The 16,751-nt window shown below is 51.2% G+C and overlaps 1 protein-coding gene across 2 annotated transcripts in view; it reads left to right on the forward strand.

Moving 5' to 3' along the window:
• The window catches only part of Ctdspl (CTD small phosphatase like), a 115,690-nt gene that overhangs the window by 80,815 nt on the left and 18,124 nt on the right, over window positions 1–16,751 (forward strand). The window contains exons 2-3 of one of the 2 annotated variants that reach the window (XM_005082353.4): window positions 3,345–3,499; window positions 11,593–11,625. In XM_005082353.4, the coding sequence (XP_005082410.1) occupies window positions 3,345–3,499; window positions 11,593–11,625 (188 nt within the window). The remainder of the gene's footprint in view (window positions 1–3,344; window positions 3,500–11,592; window positions 11,626–16,751) is intronic. The other variant, XM_021234196.2, reaches the window with a different exon arrangement.

The following is a 16,751-nucleotide window of genomic DNA, read 5'->3' on the forward strand; positions in this document are numbered from 1 at the left end:
ACAGAGCGGGGAGACCCAAGTTCAAGCCCCGGGACTCACATGGTAGAAAGAAAGAACTGACATCACAGGTTCCCCCTCACCTACCCCCACCCCAACTCCCCACACAGTGTACACAGTGCACGCAGAGACTAAATTAATAGCAAGTTTTTAATAGTGAGATAACTAAGAAAAACAGAAAAGAATAAACTCCTAAGAGAAATTATTTTAAAGATCTATTTTTAATTAGGCGTGTATGTGTGTGTGCAGTGCCCACAGAGGTCAAAGAAGGTGTTGGATCCTGGAGCAGCCGCTGCTGGGCGCTGGGAACCAAACTTGAATTCTTTATGAGGGCGTTACACACCTTTGACCATGCAACCTCTGCCTACCTCTGCCTCCCGAGTACTGGGATTAAAGGCGTGTGCCACCACTGCCCAGCTCTAATGTCCTTATTCTATAGACATGGAAAACCAAGGCTCAGAGAAGTGATGTAACTTCCCCAGGCCCCATCCCTGTTTCCGGTTGAGCTGTCATGGACACCTATGCATGCTGGCTCCAGAGCCCGTGCTCTCTGTCATCACTTGGTAGGCTTAGCTGGCGGCGCTCGGATCTGTGGAGAAGTCACCGTGGGATAAAGATCTGCAGCAGATCGAGACACTGCTGCCGCCGTGGTCCAGGGCCTCTGCCTAGGGAGGAGAGGAGCCACCGAAGACAGATAGAGAGCTACTTAGGATTCAGAATGGCCTAGTGAAAGAGAAAGGGGATAATAACTAGACTGGGGGGAGCAGACACCAGGAGCCCCATTTTCCCAAGTCATAGACTAAGGAAATGGGGACCGGGAGCCCCATTTTGTCATGTCAGAGGGGAAGGACCTACGACACCCCAAGATGCCCATCCCACGGGTTGGATAAACCAACTGAAATGTAGGAGAGAGGTCCAGACCAAAGAGCACTCAGTCATCGTACTCGGTCCTAAGGAGCTAAGTCTAGCCTGATGTTGAGAATGGTCCTGCAGCTTGGAGACTGAAGAGACCGGAGTGTCCCTTACTTAACACAAAGGGAATCCACCAAAGCTGCTTCTCCCTGCTCCAAGAAGGGAGAGGAGGAAGCCTGTCCACGGCTGCCAGCCTCCGTACTGCCCAAACTGACTTCGCTTGACTCTCTAGACAGCGAGTGACATTGGTGGATGTGTAAGGACCTTCCTGGTTCAAGTAGTAGCGTCCTTGACTGGTTGACTTTGTAAGAGGTTGTTTGTTAGTGGTGAGGAGGGGTTGTATGAGCCCAAGATGAACACAGACCCAGGAAGGTGCTTCCTCTCAGGCTGCTCACTGTCTCTGAGAGACGAGCAGACCATAGACTTGCAGGGAAACATGCCATCAGCCTGGAGACTGGTGTGCTGTTGGGTTGACTCTTAACCCCTACCCATGACTGTGTAATTTGAACATAACATAAAAATGGAAACTCCCAACGAAGCAGGGAGACCGTCAGAGCAATCACTTGTATTAAATACAAGTTTATAATAACGCCTTCCTCTCCGCTTGGCAAGCTCCCCGCTCCTTAATCAAACCTCAGTTGTTTCAAGACTTGCCTTCAGCGGGCACTTGGGAAATCACATATTTGGAAAGAGGCCCACTCGGGTTCCACTCCTGGCACCAGCGAGTACTAACTGTTCCCTCTCAGCAAAGAGGAAGCCGTGACCCCTGCATCCTCTGGGAGCTGTGTGGAGTCCAGGAGGTGCGGTTCAGAAAGTCGGCGTCACATATGCGTGGGAGGCCGCCACCTGTGGGCCTTGGAGTCCTGAAATGAGACCACTGGGGCTCTGTGACGTGCCCTCAAGGGTTCATGAAGAAGACAGACATATCCAGCTTCCCAGAATTTATCATTCTAATGTGCGTCCTCTGTGTGCGTGCGTGCGTGCGTGTGTGTGTGTGCGCGTGCGTGTGTGCGCGTGTGTGTGCGTGTGTGCGCGTGTGTGTGCGTGTGTGCGCGTGTGTGTGCGTGTGTGTGTGCGTGTGTGTGTGTAGGTCAGAAGAGGGCATCAGGCTCCCTCCATCAGTTCATGCTTATCCCTTTGAATTGTGTTGTCTCTCTGAACTTGGGGCTTGAGTTTTCTCAGTGAGGTGGAAGGCAGTGAACCCCATCCATCCTCTTGTCTCTCCCCCTCAGAGCTGGGATTACAGGTGTGTGTGGAACACCCGACTTGTTTCGCATGTGTCAGGATCCGAACTCTGGTCCTCATTGTGTACCAAATGCTCTTAACCGCTGAGCTGTTTGCCCTTCCCCTCAGGGTTATGCATTGGGGGCCGGGGGGCGGGGGGCTGCGGACCACCCACATCTGAACAGAGTTGCCTGGATGCGTTTGGTTTTGCTATTACCAGGAAACTATTCCTAGGGTTGTGATCGCTTGGGAGGAAAGGCGCTGGACAAATCACTAAGTTCGCACAGCGAGGAGTAGCGCCAGATGGCACGTGAGGAGAGGCGAGTCCTCACGGCCGCTCTCCATCTCTTCCCACATCAGTAACCCGTGGTCCCTTCCCCGTGGCTACAGTCCAGAGCACTGCAGACCCACCCAGCCGTGGCATGTGGTAGGGCTGGCCCAGCTGCATTCCCAGGCGAAAGCGCCTGCCCGGCCGAGTTGTCAGTCAGTCTCCTGCCCTGAGGTGTGTTTTCCGTCTGTGCCAGACTCTGCCTTTCATTTCTGACTTGTGACTGCTTGTCCTGAGCCCTGGATGAATAGAAAGACTCATTCCTCCCTCAGGTGCCTCCATCCAGGACAGGCCAGGACACAGTATTAGATCTTGAAAATGTTTCCTGGTCCTCTAAAGCCCTGTTCCCCCCCATCACATCGCCTGCCATCTCTGTAGCGGACTCCTCGCTTCTGTCCTTGGGGGGCCCAGGCCCCCCATCAACTTTTGACAGGCACCTGACTTTAAGAAGGGGGCTCCCTTGTGCTCCTTAAACCCTAAAGCTGGCCATCTCCACAATGCACAGGAAGCATCCAGAAACTGAGTTTCTGATTGGCTCTTGCTTGCTGCCCAGAGGGAAGATGCTTCTGAGAGAGGGTCAGGTCTGGTTGGTTATAGGAAGTCACTGATTTTGAAGTAGTGCTCGTTGAATGGTAGAAACGCTTCACCTCATCGGACTAGAGAACACGGCTGACAGTGACCCTGAGGATTGTGCAGTTGAGGAGCAACAGGGCAGGCCCACTGAGCTGAAGTCAAAGGGATTTGTGCCCGCCTGTTGGATTGGGCTACAGGGCCCCTGGAGTCAGGTTCCCAGGAGGCGGCGGCACACTGCAGTGCTCACACTCGCGTGCCCCGGTTTACACTCACACTCACCGTCACCCACATGGTGTTCTCTGTCTTTCAGCCTCCCAGCGCAGCCTCAGCCTGAAGAAGCAGAGGGGCCGTAGCATCCTCAGCTCCTTCTTCTGCTGCTTCCGGGACTACAATGTGGAGGCGCCCCCGCCCAGCAGCTCCAGTGTGCTACCGCCGCTGGTGGAGGAGAACGGTGGGCTTCAGAAGGTCAGTACACCCGGGAAACTGTGGCAGCATGTGTGCCCCGCCCGCGGCAGGTTCCCTCACCAGAGTCTGTGAAACGTGTCCGGGGTTCAGCCTTCTGGGAGGAAGGACTTCAGGTCCTCCCATCTAGCAACTGAAGAGCACGTATGATGGAAACGTAAGGCCAGTAAAGGAGTGCATGGTGACCTGAGCTCGAGCCCAGAACCCACACGGTAGAAGCAGAGAACTGACTCCCACGAGGTATTCTCTGGCCCCTTCACGCACACTGTGACATAGGCAGGCATGCACGCATGTGCGCGCGCACGCGCACACACACACACACACACATGCACACACACAAAATAAATTTAATTTTTAAAAAGGAACCAGTAGCAGTTACAGAAACAGGCAAAATAAGGTAGAGGCCGAGCAGACCTTGCAGTGAGGGTAATTGAGTTTAATGCCTGTGTAATAACAACATGTGTTTAGCTACAGCAAAGTGGAAGGGGTCTGCTGTGGTGAGTGTGTGTCGCAATGGGTCAGAACCCAAAACCACCCACGGGCTGTCTGACTGCCACACCTGAAACTAAATGACTCAGAACAATTAAGAATATAAGGATAGACAAGGAGACACCATCCAGGAATGAGCAAAGAACCCAGGTTACATTAATTTCTGTTAACATTGGATTTCATATTAAGGAAAAAAAAACACTGAAGAATGCAAAGGAGATTATCCATCAGGAACATGGTTAAAAATCGCAGACACCAGAGTCATGAAACTTTATGTTCCAAATAACATGAACAAAGAATATAAACCGATAAATCACAGAACAAGAAAAGAGCTGGGGGGCTGGAGAGACGGCTCAGTGGTTGAGAGCCATGGCTGCTCTTCCAGAGGACCTGGGTTCAATTCCCAGCACCCACATGGCAGCTCACAGCTGTCTGTAACTACAAGTCTGACACCCTCACGCAGACAAACATGCCCGCAAAATACCAGTGCAAATTTAAAAAAACAAATTACTTTTTAAAAAAGAAAGAAACAGAGCTGTAGGCCAGGAGAGATGGCTCACTGCCTCTGCTGGTAAAAGCACTGGCTGCCCTTCCGGAGGACTGGAGCTTGGTTCCCATTAAGCTGTTCCCAACAGCCTGTGACTCTAGTCCAGAAGACATACTGCCCTCTTCTGGCTTCCATAAGTATGTGCACCCACACTAAGTATTTAAATAAGAAAAAAGTACAACTGATCGGATGTGGGGATAGGTCAGAAATGCCTGATTTTGATATAAGTCTCAAAATGTGAAGAGCATTTGATATGACCAACTGTGTAAACAAAAGCAACCCTCCTCCTGTCTGTGAGGATCTTAAAGGCGACACCTGGGTTTGGTGAGGGCGTGGAGGGTGCAGCGTAGCATTAAGTGCCGTAGAGGACGTGCTAATTGGTTTACATTTCCGAGAGGACATTTAGCCATGTGGGACGAAAATCTTAGAGCATGCCTGTTGTTGATGAAATCAGTTTTATTTCAAAGCCAAAAAAAATGCTCATTAGGAATGTACAAAGATTAATATACAAGATGCTATCCAGCATAGCTTACAATGATCCAGGAAGGTACCTGATGCAGACCTCTGACCTACACACACAGGAACACACACACACACACACACACACACACACACACACACACACACACAGGGACACATATAAAATTAGCCTTCTTAGAGGCGTTGGAGGTGCATTTCAAACACATAATGATCCAAGAAGGGGTTAAAATAGGTAGGTGGTTAAATGAGCTACATCACAGCCATACAGTCAGTGTCAGTTGCTGTCTTGGTTAAAAATGACACGTCCTGAGGGATGGCCTGTCATGATTGTTAACACAAATACTCACAGTAGAGCTGGGAAGATGCCTCAGTGAGTACAGCTGAGTCCAGCACTTGTATGCAAGCCGGACAGCCTGGGTTCAGATCTCCAGAACCCACATAGAAGCATTAGTGCAATATCTTCAGGGAGTCAGCAGAAACATTAGTGCAATATGTTCAGGGAGTCAGCAGAAGTTTGCGAGCCAGCCGGCCTGCCACACACCGCAGCAAACGGTAAGCAAGATGGAAAGATCTGGAAAAGGCCTAAGGCAGACCTGAGATGTCAAGCGGCAGCAGAGACCCAAAGGGAAAGACTTGCCCACCGTGGTGCGGGCGCCCTAGAGGAGCTCTGCTGATGAACCGGTGGTTTGCTCCGTTGCCCTGGTATCTGGTAGTGTGGGGCTTCCTTCACCTCTGCTGGTCCATGGAAACAGGGCTCCTCTGCGTTTTCAGTGCCCTGGCATCCTCCAAAGACCCTCATGGACCAAACAGCCAGCCATAGTCAGAACACACAACACAGCCTTACACATGTAAAGAAAAGCGTAGCCTCGGCTGAGAGGCCCATGCTGAGAGACTCCGGGGAAGAGAGGAAGCCATAGAAGCCAGCCCCCACAGACATCCCAGGACAGCCGCTGGGACAGAAGAGACCTGCGGGACTCCAGCGTCTCCTCACAGCACTAAACATAAAACCTCGGAAAGCTAGGGAGAAGGAGACAGCAGCCATTTCTGAGGACTGAGTGTGAATTTTGGAAAAGCAAGTGGAAAAAATGTCTTAGGATTCTAACCAGAATCACAAAGATGGAAGCCCTCGGGGGAGGAAAGGAGCCATCTAGACCATCCGCAGACAGGAGGAGTTCCAGAAAGAGGAAGGAGGGGCAGATTTTCCTTTTTGTTGTTGTTGTTCTTGAGCTGAAAAAGACGGATTGCACCTGCTGTTGAAAGACTCACTGTCAGGACTGGGCCGCAGTGGATCACACGCCTGGGCTCATGTTGATGAGACTCTGAAAGTGACAGGTCTTTTTGCTTGTTCCCTTTTTCTTTCTTTCTTCAAGACAGGGTTTCTCCGTGTGGCCCTGGATGTCCTGGAGCTCCCTCTGTAGACCAGGCTGGCCTCGAACTCACAGAGATCCTCCTGCCTCTGCCTCCTTGGTGCTGGGATTAAAGGCGTGCGCCGCCACTGCCCGGCTGAAGTAACACACCTTGCAAGCTACCAGAACAAAGTCATTCCAGAGAAAGCAGTTATATTAGTCTCAGACTTCTCATCAGCAACAATAAAAGACACAAGGCTGTGACCCATGAGAGGGGAAAAAAATATTGCAAAGCAAAAATTGTGCCTGTCCAAAAGCTCGCCCTGGGCTGGGCAACGTGCCAAAGAAAACCAGCAACCAATAGCCTAAACTGATTCCTTTCTCACATGCGAAGACTCACATGCGAAGGCTCGCATGCAAAGACTCACATGCAAAGGCTCACATGCGAAGACTCACATGCGAAGGCTCACATGCGAAGGCTCACATGCGAAGGCTCACATGCGAAGGCTCACATGCGAAGGCTCACATGCGAAGGCTCACATGCGAAGGCTCACATGCGAAGGCTCACATGCGAAGACTCACATGCGAAGACTAACATGCGAAGACTCACATGCAAAGTCTGCCAGGCGCTAAGCTGGTTTCGATCCTGGTGATGACATAAGAAACCCAGACTCTGTTCTTCCCGTTGGACATCTTTTTGCTCGGCGATCCCTGGTCTCTGTGCCTCCCTCATCCTGAGATTTACATTCACGGGAGGAGGGTTGCAACCTGTGCTCTTCCTGCCCCCCCCGGCCTGGATCCTGTTGCCACGTTCAGCCCCCAAATGCCACACCGGACACTATATTAACTATGAAGCTGTTGGCCATTTGTTTGCTTTCTTATCGGCTAGCTATGACTTAATTATTTACACATAATTACTAATACATAATTTTTGTTTGTTTGTTTTTTGTTTTTCAAGACAGGGTTTCTCTGCGGCTTTGGAGGCTGTCCTGGAACTAGCTCTTGTAGACCAGGCTGGCCTCGAACTCACAGAGATCCGCCTGCCTCTGCCTCCCAAGTGCTGGGATTAAAGGCATGTGCCACCAACGCCCGGCACTAATACATAATTTTATAAGGACTTATCTTTTTGAGGACGCACTCCTGAGCGCCCCTTGCTCCTGGGAGATCACACGGCGACCACACTCTTCACTACATTTCCCAGAATCCTCCTGGACTCCTAGTCCCACCTATCTTGCTTCCCTATTGGCCAACAGTGCTTTATTGACACATGCACAGAAGGACTTTCCCATCAGAGGGTAACGGGTGGAACTAGCCGTGTCCATTCCTTTCGCATCATCGCTTTCATAGAGAACGCAGAACTTCGTGGCAGGGCTGCCCAGGTGCAGCAAGGATGGCATGCAGAGAAATTCAGCTGGATGGATTTCTGCTCTCAGCAGAGATGAGGAACGACCCAGTCAGCAAGAGTTTTAGTTCTACTTCAGACATGTGACTACACCTGCGTAACTTCAAAGGCACCGAAGCACAGCCTTACCATGTACCCACCCAGAAGAGACGCTGGGGTGCCTGGGTAAAGACCAGCTAATGCCTATTGCAGTGAGCATGGCACTGTTTCCGTGATAACTTCAAACACAGCGCGATGAAGAAAAGCAGAAGGTAGAGAGAAGACGCCGCGGGTCAGGACGGGCTGAACCGAAAGAAAGAAGCCTTGCTGCTAAGGCAGTATGAGTATCAGATCAAGAAGAATGGAGTCATATATGCTAAGGCTGGAGAGATGGCTCAGTGGTTAAGAGCACTCGCTGCCCTCGCAGAGGACCTGGGTTCGGTTCCCAGCATGCAGCCATCTGTAAGTGCCCCTCTAGGGGCTCTGATACACTCATCTGGCCACCACAGGCACCCACACACACGTCACATACATGCACACAAATGACAAATAAGTTCTAAAGCATTAAACACAGTAAAGACATTTACAGTGATAAAAGGTCTAATAAGTGAGGTATTTAATAGCCCAGCCATCCTTCCGAATTACCAAAGTATGGCAAAGTGTAAGAGGAAAGCTATGATAAAATCATGATATGAAGCTATTCTGTCTTCTGAAAAATGAGCAGCAAACAACACAGGAGAATCGCTGGTGGGATAAAACAGGAAAATGAAACAGGCGTCATCAATATGGAAAAGCTACAAAATTAGCCTTGCTTGTGACGACATCACTGTTTATATAGATGCCCAAGAGAGAGAGAAACTGATTCGGATGGCCGGGAGCTGGCTCTGTGTGCTTCTGGGTGGGCTTTAGATTTTAGATTCCTGTGGAAGGAAAACCTATCAAAGGATATTGGAGAAAGATTAAGGAACAGCACGCTGAAAGACGGCTTACCCTAGCAGACCTCCTCCTTGGTGTGTCTAACTCTCAGTAACGTGTAAAACGAGAGTCAGTGTGGTTCAGATCCTGGCCCCAATTCCAAGCAGTTCTCTCTCCCTCCCTGCCTAAAAACTACTGCCATGAGCGGGCACCAGTGAGGTTGCTCGTCAGGAAACCAGGAAATGGCACTGGGAAACGGCACTGGCTACCAAGCCTGGCAGCCTGAGTTCCATCCCTGGGACCCACGTGGTGGAAGGAAAGAACCAATCCATGCAAGTTGTCATCCCCCAGCCTCCACACATGCGGGGCGGCACATGCCCACAAGCACATACAAAATAAATAAAAGGTAGATAAGCGTGATAAATATGTCTTAAATAAGAGACTTAAGACTCCGTCACTGGACAAGTGCTCTGAGAGAAGGCAGCCGTGGTCCTCGGTAGTCTGTTGAGACGAACACCTCTTAAAGGTGCTCCTTTGGGCGCAGTAGTCTCACTTAGAATTCCTGTCCACTCATGGGCTGCCTCTGTCCACATTTGCCAAAATGTCTTTTTAAATAATTCAGGTGGGCTGGAGAGAAGCTGGTTCAGCCAAGCTCACAACCAAAATAACTCGGGGCTTGGGAGTGGGGGCTGGAGAGAAAGCTCAGAGGCTTGGCTGCTCTTCCAGAGGCCTAGAACTGGGTTCCCAGCACCACGCTCACAACCCTCTATAGCTGTAGTCAATCTGGTACCCCTTGTGGCCTCCAGGTGCACCAGACGGACATGCGTATGGTACACGGACACACATGCAGGCAAAACACCCACACACAGAAAATGGAAGTAAATGTTTTCAACCTAGTTAAATCTAAAGTAAGGTGCTGTTGGCCTGTGGGACCGTGTGGGTGGGGAGGCTGACTCCCAAGGGACGCTGAGCCTCTAGCCCTGAATCCCTCCAGTACCCTCGGAGCATAGGGCACGCCCAGTCCTGGAAGTAGCTCGGGACTCTACTGCAAGTCTGCAGGGCTCCCTGCCTCTCCTAGCTCAGCACGGTGGAGAAGGCAGGCTGTGGAGACGCCTTCTGGCCTGGAAAGAGGAAGGTTCAACCATCCTGCAGCAACGGCTTTTGGGTCGACAGTCCTGGGGCCATCTCAGCTACACCGTGGACCTGCAGAGCAGCAGCATCCAAGACCTACAGGAGTCAGCACCCAGTAAGACTCCAATGGCGGTGACCATGGAGGACTCCCGGTGTAAAGAGAGCATAAAAGGGATTTCCGGAAACACAAATGCACACATGCATACCCCCATACACAACACCGCGCACATATACCCTATACACATAAATTCACATACACACACCTACCCTCCCTACACACACAAACACACACCTCATAGCACACACACACACACACACCTCACACACATGCGTATGTGTACGCACCCATGTAGTCCTCATGCCCACATCCCTGTGGCTCGGCACTTCTGTGTGTTCGTCGTCCGTGTTCTGTCAGCCTTCGGCTGTGCTCTCGCAGCCTCTCCACACATGCTCACCTCATGACGGGTGTTTCCGAGGCTGACTGCATGGGACTCTGCGGTCTCCTGATGGAGTGGGCTTCCTACACGGCTTTGCCTGCAGGAGCACTTGCAGGGCCTAAAGACATGTCTCTGCCCTGGGAGACACCCTGGAGAGGCAGGCCGTGTGTGCCTGTTGTGAAGTCAGAGGACGCTCTCCCCCAGTCATCCAGCTCGGTGTCACTGCTCTGACGGGGCCAGCACTTACGAGCTTCTGGCTAAAATCTCCCCCCACCAATAGCAGCCATCTGCTCCTCGGCCCAAACGCTGGGAATGGTATGATTTAGATGTTTCTGGGGTGAAGTTCCCTGCACAAGGTGTTGGACACTGGGATTTGGTTAGCGTGTGCTATTGTGTAGAAGAACCACGCAGCTCCCCTCTGATAGAGGCTGCTTAGAGTTGTGGAGAGGGGTCCCACGAGGACCTCCTGGCAAAGGAAGGAGTCTTCAGAGTCACCTTCAGAGAAAAGAGGAATTGCAGTTACTCCACAGAGGTGACGTCTAGAGGCCAGAGGGAATCAGGAAGTCACCGTGCGGGTCTTGGCAGAGCTGCCAGGAAGTGTCGGCCTCTTTGCAAGCAGGTTTGGCCTTCACTGCAGACTGTGACACTGGTGACTGCCTTGGTATCCATGACACATCTTTTTATAAATCCTCCAACTGGAGACACGACACAGTACATCTCCTATCCCACTATATGAAAAAGAAGGGGGAAAAAAACCACAGAAAATAAATAAAACCATTTCTTGTTAACATTTATCAGTGCTGCGGTGAACTGTTCCTGCCAGTTTGCATGGCTGGTATCCTGGGCTGAGGCTAGTTGTTGAATATTCTCAACACCCTCGGTGAAAAGGGGAAAGCTGCATGGGCAGCCTGGGAGGGAACTTCTTGTACCTCCCCCCCCCTGCCCTACCGAGGACCTGGAGGGGTCAGACATTCCTTGTAATTCGATAACCCTGCCTCCCTTTCCTGCCTGCTTGTTAGATTCCTGTCCTTTGGGTGGGGGTATTGCTTAAAAACAAGCCAGTTATAGAGGGGTGGGGACCAAAATATGAGAGTGTTGGGTTTTGTTTTTAAGTTAGGAGCAGGGCACACACTGCTTAAATAAGCAGAGAGGCTGTGAGCTTGGGGAGCCCCGCCTCTAAGTCCTGGAGGGGTCTGGAGGCAGCGTGGGCCTGCTGCTCCCTCCAGGAAGTTCCTCAGCTCACTGCACCAGGGTGCAGGGGTGGGAAGGCCATTGCCGAGCCTGTGCTTAGGAGAGTTTACAAGTCTCTTTCGAGAATGTGATCTCTTTGTCTCCCACCCTGACGACGCTTTTCTTTTCTTTTTCCTCAGGGTGACCAGAGGCAGGTCATTCCCGTACCAAGCGTATGTATCTTTACCCAGTTCTATTAATGCATGCATGAAATCCTTCAGTGCCCTCGGGTGTACCCAGGGGAAAGGCGGTCCAGTGTTGTTGCCTCTGCTGAGTTTTATCGTGTGGTATAAACAACCATATTCTGAAGAGAAAAAAAAAAGCAAAGAAAGTTAGCTCGAGCTGTGAACGTGACTACTGTCCAGGGGAAGAAACAGACACCTGTAGTGTTCACCTGCTTCTGGCCGCTTTTCTCCCTGCAACCCTCACTTCTTTCTCCCAAGAAGAAACTCCGGTTTCAGTAAACTGAGGTGGCCTGGAGCCCATCCCCACCCACCATACTGCATCAGCCCAGCCCTTCCGGCCAGGAGAGCAATGACATGACCCAGACTTGCTTCTTCCCAGCAGAGTTGGCCTCCCTGGACCTGCTCCCTGCTCCAGGGCTGCTTGGCTGCAGGTCTGGGTGGAGGGGAAACTTCCGGCAGACTCCTTGATCTCACAGGTCCCAGCCCACCCTTCAGGCCCCTCAGGCCCTCAGGCCAGCTGCTCAGCAACTCTCCCTCAGCCAGCACCTCACTTGCCCTTTTAAAACCTCGCATTCCAGAGCTAGGCTGTACCTGTGTCCCCAGTCCCCTGCCCCCCTTGCTCAGCCAACAGCACTGTGCACCCTCAGATCCAGCAGCAGACAACCTCCCTAAGGAGCTTTACAGGTAGGCCCTGCCCCACGTCCTCAGGGACTTATTCGGTTTCTAAAACAGTCTATGAATTGGTCTTTTAGGATTATCTGATTCCAATTATGGGATTCCAATCTGTTTGTGTACTTTGACATATCTCCTGGAGCCTGCAAGAAGTACAGCTGTCCTGTATTGGATCGAAGTGGGTTTTATGAGTTTGGGTTTACAAGAAGGCCTTTGTTACCACGTGTCATTTGCAACTGGCCCAAAAAAGATCAATCATTTTATTTTTCTCAAGACGTTCTCCATTGACCATGCCTAGGGGTTGAGCTTCTTTGTGGGAAAGACTGATCAGGCAATGTAGCATCTGAGCCAGGGTTTCCTGGGGACACCCAGCAGGCTCCATCACAGGGCTTCCTCTAGCCTCTACAAAGGTATTTTCGCACACTTTTCTTGCACAAGTATCTGTATTAAACAGGTGGCAGCATCTATTGCCCCCTCCCGTTCAGCGTCACTACTGTACACTAAGGTGATTTGTGGCCGCTTTAAGCTAGGGACCAAATGAAAGCAACTGTGGGTCGTGCAAACCCTGCGGAGGAAACTGGCCCCTTCCCACACACTGGGCTCAGCCATGCACAGAATTCCAGCATAAGGTAAACAGGGACGAGAAGGTTCCTTGTGCAATTTATCTTAGCATCAGATCCATAAACTGCAGGCTCTGCCCTGTACCTACAGCAGGCGGAGGGTCAGGCATGTGACTCTTGGGACTGGGTCAGTCATATGACTCTTGGGACTGGCTTCCAAATAGTCCACACCCAGATGAAGTAAGTTGTATCTTTGCTCCCTCCCCTTCCCCCACACACACACACATACACACACACACACACACACACACACACACACACACACACACACACGCTGGAAATTACCTGTGCCTATTAAACAAGTACTCTACCACTGAGCTACATCCCCAGCCCCAATTTGCATCTTTAAATGATGACATGAAGGCAAACAGTGGTACCACTGGGCACAGTGTGTGTCACCTCCAATGTCAGGACAAGAGCAAGGTCACCTGGGCTCGGTGCGCCCTGAATTTAAGTCTTGACGTCCCTGGTAAGATCTGTTCTGACTTCCCAAGGTCCCCAGGGTCACTTAGGTAGAGTGACCCTGTTCTTTCTGGAGCAGAGGGGCTTCTGGGTAATCCTGAGAGTGACTGAAACTAGGGGTGCCGCATCAAAGGACTAGATACCTAAGCAGTACTGCGCCTCCAGATCAGGTCCCCCGGCCCCCTTCCTCTTCCTCCATCTGAGGCATGAGTGCCCAGGGCAGCTGCTGGCACAGAGTCCCCATCTCTGCCTCAGGCCTCACCCCTGCTTCCCTCGTTCACAAGTTTTGCTTTGTCCTTGTGCAAAAAGTCTTAGACTTCAAACTTTGTATTCAACAAAAAAATCCAAGCCAGTAGTTAAATTTTAAATGATGGAAAATTAAAATAAGAGGGGAAGAGAAGATTTCTCCCAGCAGTTCCCTCGGTCTGCCATAACTAAGGTTAACGTTTGTCCTGCCCCTCTCAGAAAGCTTCCAGACGAACACGTCCACGCACACGCGCATACGTGCGTCTGCCTCGTTGCTTTGCCTGCACTCACATGGCCGCCGTTTGTGCGCGTTCACAAGCTCCAGGAGTATCTGTGCGCACGTGGGCATTGCGAGTTACTGAAGCCAAGTTGCCCTCCAGAAACTGAGACGACCCCATCCCCTTTCTGAAAACGGCTCTCAAAGGCTCTCAACCTTTGCCAGTCCCTTCTGGAAGAACGCTGCCAATCTGCCGCTTGGCTTGTGTCTGTTGCCCGGTGGATATGCAGTTTCTCCCTGGCCACACACCTTACCTCCCTATCTTTACCTTGCCCTGTCTTCCTATCTTCTTTTGAAATGTTCAGGAAGTGATGCTTGGGCCTAAGAGAGAGAGCACGAGAGAAAGTTTTTAATGTCAAAAGACTATCTATAATGTCTCCTTGGACCTTGTTTATAATCATTGTGGCCACAAGGAAATTTTACTCTTCTGTAGGTAAATGTACTCATCTGTCCACTCTGTGCCTGTGACTCATGAGCCGTGTTCTCCTCTGGGATTTCCATGTTCTAGAAAGCGTGGCATAGTGCTCCAGCGGCCACCCGGCTGCCCTGAGCCTTTGCGGGGCCCTCATCGTTGACGCGCCACCAGGGTGACATCTTTACATGGACTGTTGAAAGTTTCAGTTAGCAGCTCTTATATCTCACCCGTGGGCTGAGAGCCAGGGCCTCCCTCACTGGGAGGCTGCATGGGCTTTTCAGCTACGGTCTGGTGTTGAAGGGTAAGGGTGAAACGCGGGGGATGGAAAGTGCTCGCAGCTTGTGAAGACTAGGATCTGTGGCCCTGGTCCTGTGGTTTCACACCCTTGCTGAAGTCAGGCGTCTATCGATGTGTACACGCAGAGCGCCCTGGCAGTATAGCTCCGTGTCAGCGTGAAAGGGAAAGATGGGGTTGACATGACAGTCAGTCTGTGTTGTCTGCCACCATGATGCCTTCCTCCGCCCCCACTCCCGTGTTGCTGCCCCGCCCCCACAAGTCCCGTGGGTGCACGTGTGTAGGTGACTTTGTATAGAAAAGTCCATTCTTATCATACCCGGTGGCCCATGTTCTTAACTCTACCGCCAGGAGGGTGGAGAGTTCCAGACCAGCCAGAGCTAAATGGCCAGCAAGATGATTCGGTGGGTAACGGTGCTTGCCAAGTGAGCCTGACACCCGCGTTCACCCCTAGGACTCACATACAGGTGCAAGAAGACAGCAGACTCCAGAGTTGTCCTCTGACCTTCACACATTCAGCACAACACACATGCATGGCATCCACGTGCCCACATATAACCACACAATAATAATAACTAGAGGTTTTTTTTTTTAATGACTAAACTGATGGTACAGGGTACAGGCTTCTAATTCCTGCTATTCAGGAGGTAGAGGTAGAGTGAGTTCAAGGCCAGCCTGGGTACCTTAGTAAGACTTTAAAAAGAGGGTGGGCATGGCTCAGTTCTACAGGGCTTACGTAGCAGGGATGCCTCCTGGTTCATCTTAAAGTTCTGCAGTAAATAGGTAAGACCCTTTTTAAAAATATATTTATTTATTATGCATATTGTTCTGTCTGCATGTGTCCCTGCACACCAGAAGAGGGCGCCAGATCCCACTATAGATGGTTGTGAGCCACCATGTGGGTGCTGGGAACTGAACTCTGGACCTCTGGGAGAGCAGCCAGTGCTCTTGACCCCTGAACCACCCCTCCGGCCCCCTGTAGCGCCCTTCCTGATGAGTAATGGGTGCTCTTCTTGTTCGTGAGTTTCATGATGGCTGCAAAGATCTGGTTAGACCTTCCAGTGAATGGTTCCAGACCAGCTAAGTCACAAAGCACTGTGGGGGCTTTATGGTGTCCTTGTGTTGCCAAGAACTCAGGCTGTCTCAGCGGGACACTGAGGAATTTGCAGTTCCTACAGAGGAGGCTCCCAGAGGAGCTGTGTGAAGGGCTGGGGGTTGATCGGCCTTCCTCTCTGCTGTAAAGTCAGTAGCCTGCTTAGCAGGAGTCTCAGCCCACCCTATCCCCCCTCCTTGCATCATTCGGTCAGGGATATCTGGGTTTTTATTATTATTATTACTTTTAATCAGAGAATGCTTATAAAGTGTGGTTGCATGTGTTGAGAAGGTAATTTTTAGTCCTGGGCTTGGGGAATCGCTGAGCTGCTTTTGGCAGATCTTGGATGATTTCTGATCTGCGAGGAGTAGAATCGCTAGAACCGCGTTTTCCAGGCTAGCACAAGTGGTGTGTAAAGCCAAGGGAAGAGCTGGAGGGAAGCTGGCTAAACCCAGGGGAGGGGGACAGAAAGGGAAAGGCTCTTACCTGTCCATACTCTGTGGGGACACCAGACCTTGAGCAGAGACCCGTGGAACTGTCTTTTTAGAAACATGTTTTTGTACTAAACTTGGTGTGAGTTTAGTTTTTGTTGTTGTTTTGTTTTGTTTTTAATAACCTGCTGGCTCAGCCGTTTATAATGATGGAAACAGTCCCCTCTAGGTGCCTGAAGTCCTTGTCGGCTGCCAGGACACACCCACTTCCCTCGCTGCTGTCGGGAGGCCGTGGAGGACTGAAGCCAGTTTTACTTAGAGCTGTGGGGAGTGGAGCCTTCTGGGCTTTTTCTTCTCCGTGATTTAGAAAGAGAGGTGACTGCACAGAACACCCTGGACTTAGGCCTGGGTGTGGTCCCACATGTCACCTCTTCTTGCTCAGCCCCTGTCCTTGGTGATCGCAGTAGCTGCCTCTTCGGCTAACCACAGCAGGCCTGCGGTTTACACTCGCTGTTGGGCTAGCTGCAGGTCAGTTTTAAATTTCACTTTCAGTGCTGGAACTAACCCTGTCACCTCACGATGGGTCAGCCTTCTACCGCTGAGC

The sequence above is a fragment of the Mesocricetus auratus genome, unplaced genomic scaffold, assembly GCF_017639785.1.
Source record: "Mesocricetus auratus isolate SY011 unplaced genomic scaffold, BCM_Maur_2.0 Super-Scaffold_100691, whole genome shotgun sequence".
NCBI classification, from domain to species: domain Eukaryota; kingdom Metazoa; phylum Chordata; class Mammalia; order Rodentia; family Cricetidae; genus Mesocricetus; species Mesocricetus auratus.